Genomic DNA, 4,088 nt, shown 5'->3' on the forward strand with positions numbered 1-4,088 from the left:
CAAAGAAAAGAAAAAGACAGTAAACCTGAAATTAAACTAAAAATATATATATTTAAAAACATTGATTAATGCACCAGATACTGTAGTCAGTATCATACTGTAATGATGAAGAACATTGTCTCATGTTTAATTCACAAACATCTTTTTAAAGAGATCTGCGGATGCCACAGATCTTGATTTGCAATATTCCTTCAATGGAGTCACAAACAGAGCAAAATCCATTTGTAGAGTGTAAAGTCCATTTGTTGGTTCTTGATTTTAAGTTAAATAACAGACAAAAACGTAACAAAAGTGCAATATTATCAAATTCCATATCAAAATACATCATTACAAACAATAAGAACATTACTTTGAAAGTGATCATAACATTTATAAATCAGCGGTTTCCTTTTCAAAAAGAAAAATGAAATAAAAATTGCAATGCATTTTTCTCACTGCATATTGTTTTAATAAATCTTTACAAAGAATAGTAACAGGCAACAGCAACAAGAAAAAACTCTGAAGATGTTTAAAATTGAAAGAAACATGATAGTGCAGACATTGATGCATATTTAAACAGATTTGTGCAGAACATACATAGAAATACATACAAATTACAGTAAAATCAGGGGATCCCGTTGCTCTATTATGCTGTGGGGATCAGATTCATATTCATATTCTGCTGGTCTTAGAGTGAACGATCAGTGCAAATCAACATGAAGTTGATCACCTTTATCTATGATGATTACGGGTAATTCTAACTGTATTCTACTAGATTCCTCCAGTTACTGTTTGTGCTCTGTATTCTCCTGTACTGGAACCTGTACATGACCTCTGTGCTGACGTCTCCATATGATGACAGAAATCACAATCAGAGCCAGAACCACCAAACACACTACAACTGACACAATCCAGTTCTCTACAGATGGAAGGGGAAAGGTGGGAAAAGTACAATTCTTTAAAATAATTTTTTCATTATTAAACTCATTTCTTGAAGATTTTGTAAAGCACTCAATGCCTCTGTTTTACTTACTGTGTTGTTCAGTGCCATCAGTTTTGTCTTTATCTGTGAAGCTCAGTTTGTCCTTTGATTCTGTACCTGATTCTAGAGGATATTGAGAGGTCAGTCTCACAGTTCAGCTGGAAACAGAACATGCATCTTTAGCTCCTCGCCTGTTTTCACAGTAATCTCATCTGAGGAGAAACAGAAAGACATTAATCATTATTATAATGCTGTCAATCAATCAAGGCCATAAACACATATTTATGATTGATGACCAAATGTAATCATTTAAAAAAGCAGATGCTGATGGTTTGATCAGTTTTGTCTTTACCATGAATATGAAGTTGGTACGTCCTGATTAGTCGCTCCAGCTCTGTCTGATCATTATTGTAATAGACATGCAAGTAGTATTTCCCAGCGTCACTGAAGCTCAGATTCTTGATGACGACGTCAGTTTCCTTCTTTAAATACTTGAACACTACAGTTTTTCTAAAAATCAAACAATTTTACAATTTATGAACATAAATGACACTGACCGCTGATAGATGAAGCAAAGCAGCAGCAGAAGATTCCAGCATCTGAAGCTGATGAGAATACAGACGATTGTTATGAGACAGATACAGACACACATCACAAACACATTAATACAGCCATAAAATACTGTGCTGAGATCAAATACTACAGAACTGACACAATACAGTCAACACCTTTCATTTCAATTCTATTTAAAGATTTACCACATGTGGGTCTAACAAGAAACATCAAACTATAATCTGAATCTTTGGTTTATAAACTTTTATATATTTGATAGATGTTCAGTGTAATCCTCCAACTCCTCAAAAGTCCAATTCAGTAACCTGCTACCAAGAAATCATTTGATTACAATGAGTAAACAGTGTAGAACAATTGAATAATTACATTAATAATTCCACTAATAAAAATCATCAGCATAATGATAAACATACATATCCTTAGCATTATTAGAAGGTTAGCAGGCAACTTCTTTTCCACAAATAAACACAGCTATTGGTATAATAACACAAAAACACACAAGCTTTATATGCAAAAGGATAAAAAAAAAAACTTAAAAGTTCTGCACAAGTTTTATATTCTGTCTGTCTAAATTTCATAAACCACGGCACATTTAGTGAGATTTAAGTAAAAACAGAAGTGAAAGTATAATTCCACACAGTTGAGAGCTTATTTCAACGTGCAAATCAACATGAAGTTGATCACCTTTATCTATGATGATCTCCAGTAATTCTAACTGCATTCTACTAGATTTCATCACGCAGTGAAATCGTGGACTCTCAAGGCTTGTTTTTGACATAATAATATCAGCTCACACATCATTAAAACAACAATTACTATAATTTTTTTAACTATACATTTCACCCCCCCAGCTGCCGTTATATGTTGACAGAATTGTGTTGGTGTTGAAGGCAAATTACAAGTAACCAGTGGCGTCACAGGTGTTCAGGGCTCCTGTGCAGTTGAGTCACGTTCAGTGAAGATCATTATAGTTCCTCCAGTTCCTGTGTGTGCTCTGTATTCTCCTGTACTGGAACCTGTGTGTGACCTCTGTGCTGACGTCTCCATATGATGACAGAACTCACATTCAGAGCCAGAACCACCAAACACACTACAACTGACACAATCCAGTTCCCTACAGCTGGAAAAGAGGAAGATGGGAAGAGAGCACAATTTAAAAAAAAGTTTTTTCATTATTACTCACTGCTTGAAGATTTTGTAAAGCTCTCAACGCCTGTTTTACTTACTGTGTTGTTCAGTGCCATTAGTTTTGTCTTTATCATTCTCCAGTTTGTCCTTTGATTCTGTACCTGATTCTAGAGGATATTGAGAGGTCAGTCTCACAGTTCAGCATCAATGTGATGTTCAAATCATGATGAATAATCTTCAGCTGTCCACATGATTTATAAATAATATTTCCACAAATCTGAGTTTCTCTCACCTGTGATTGTGACTGTGATCAAGATTTCTCCTTCAGTGTCCAGAACTCTGTATGTTCCTGCATCACTGGCCAGAAATGCTTTAAAGATCAGGTTCCCATCATTATCATTCAGTCGATCACTCTGAACCCCATCAGTTCTGTTCCAAACCTCCCTCCACTCTCCACTAGAGCTTTTCTCCACTTTATCAGCATTAGACAACAGAACAGACATCTTTAGCTCCTCGCCTGTTTTCACAGTAATCTCATCTGAGGAGAAACAGAAAGACATTAATCATTATTATAATGCTGTCGATCACTCAAAGCCATGAACACATATTTAATATCGGGGAACCAAATGTAATCATTTAAAAAAGCAGATGCTGATGTTTGATCAGTTTTGACTTTACCATGAATATGAAGTTGGTACGTCCTGATTTGTTGCTCCAGCTCTGTCTGATCATTAGTGTAATAGACATTTAAAAAGTATTTCCCAGCATCACCGAAATTATTGGCCTCAGATTCACATGTTAGTGTGACGTATCCTCTCTTTTCTCCTGACACAGGTTTAGAGGTGTTTTCTGCAACACTCAATAGAAAGTATCAGTAATGAAAAATACATGTGTTTGTGTCTATTCTCAGAAATCAATGTTATTATAAAATATTCTAATAGAGTTAATTTAGTCAGCTGTATTTTCTTTTGCTGAAGATATTTCTTCACACATCTAAGTGGATTCATCAGCTGTGAACTGATGGAGGAGTTTCTCTAATATTTAGCATCAGAAATGAATGTAAATATTAAGGATGCTCATTGCTCATCAGAGACATGATCTATTTAGCCTTTGTGCTCTTCATCTAAACACTTAACCTCAGGTTACTTCATTGTCTCTTCATGAAATAAAAGCATTAAATGCTCAATCTCAAGCACTAATGACTAATGAGATCTGGTTGATGAATTAATAGAAAGCAGCAGGTTCAGTCAGAAGTCTAAATGCAGCGACCAGAGCTTTACCTTATAAACTACCTACTTAGTTCTCTTTCCTGTTTTTACCAAAAAAAGGACAGCATTTGTTTAAAATAATGAACACAGCACTAAAAAAAGTGACTTTCATTGCAACCAGATATTTGTTATAAAAATGGATTAAAAATATAAACGAG

The 4,088-nt window shown here is 34.8% G+C and overlaps 1 protein-coding gene across 1 annotated transcript; it reads right to left on the minus strand.

Annotated features, from left to right (window-relative positions):
• Positions 1 to 530: 530 nt before the first annotated feature.
• On the minus strand, positions 531 to 3,511 carry LOC107722018 (uncharacterized; the record flags this gene model as incomplete). Its single annotated transcript, XM_016530247.1, has 4 exons — positions 531 to 898; positions 2,761 to 2,829; positions 2,955 to 3,200; positions 3,341 to 3,511. Coding segments are annotated over 4 exons (620 nt in total), but the record flags the coding sequence as incomplete, so codon positions are not given.
• Positions 3,512 to 4,088: the final 577 nt, after the last annotated feature.

Source organism: Sinocyclocheilus rhinocerous, unplaced genomic scaffold (assembly GCF_001515625.1).
Source record: "Sinocyclocheilus rhinocerous isolate Xijiao unplaced genomic scaffold, SAMN03320098_v1.1 scaffold10036, whole genome shotgun sequence".
Taxonomy (NCBI): Eukaryota; Metazoa; Chordata; class Actinopteri; order Cypriniformes; family Cyprinidae; genus Sinocyclocheilus; species Sinocyclocheilus rhinocerous.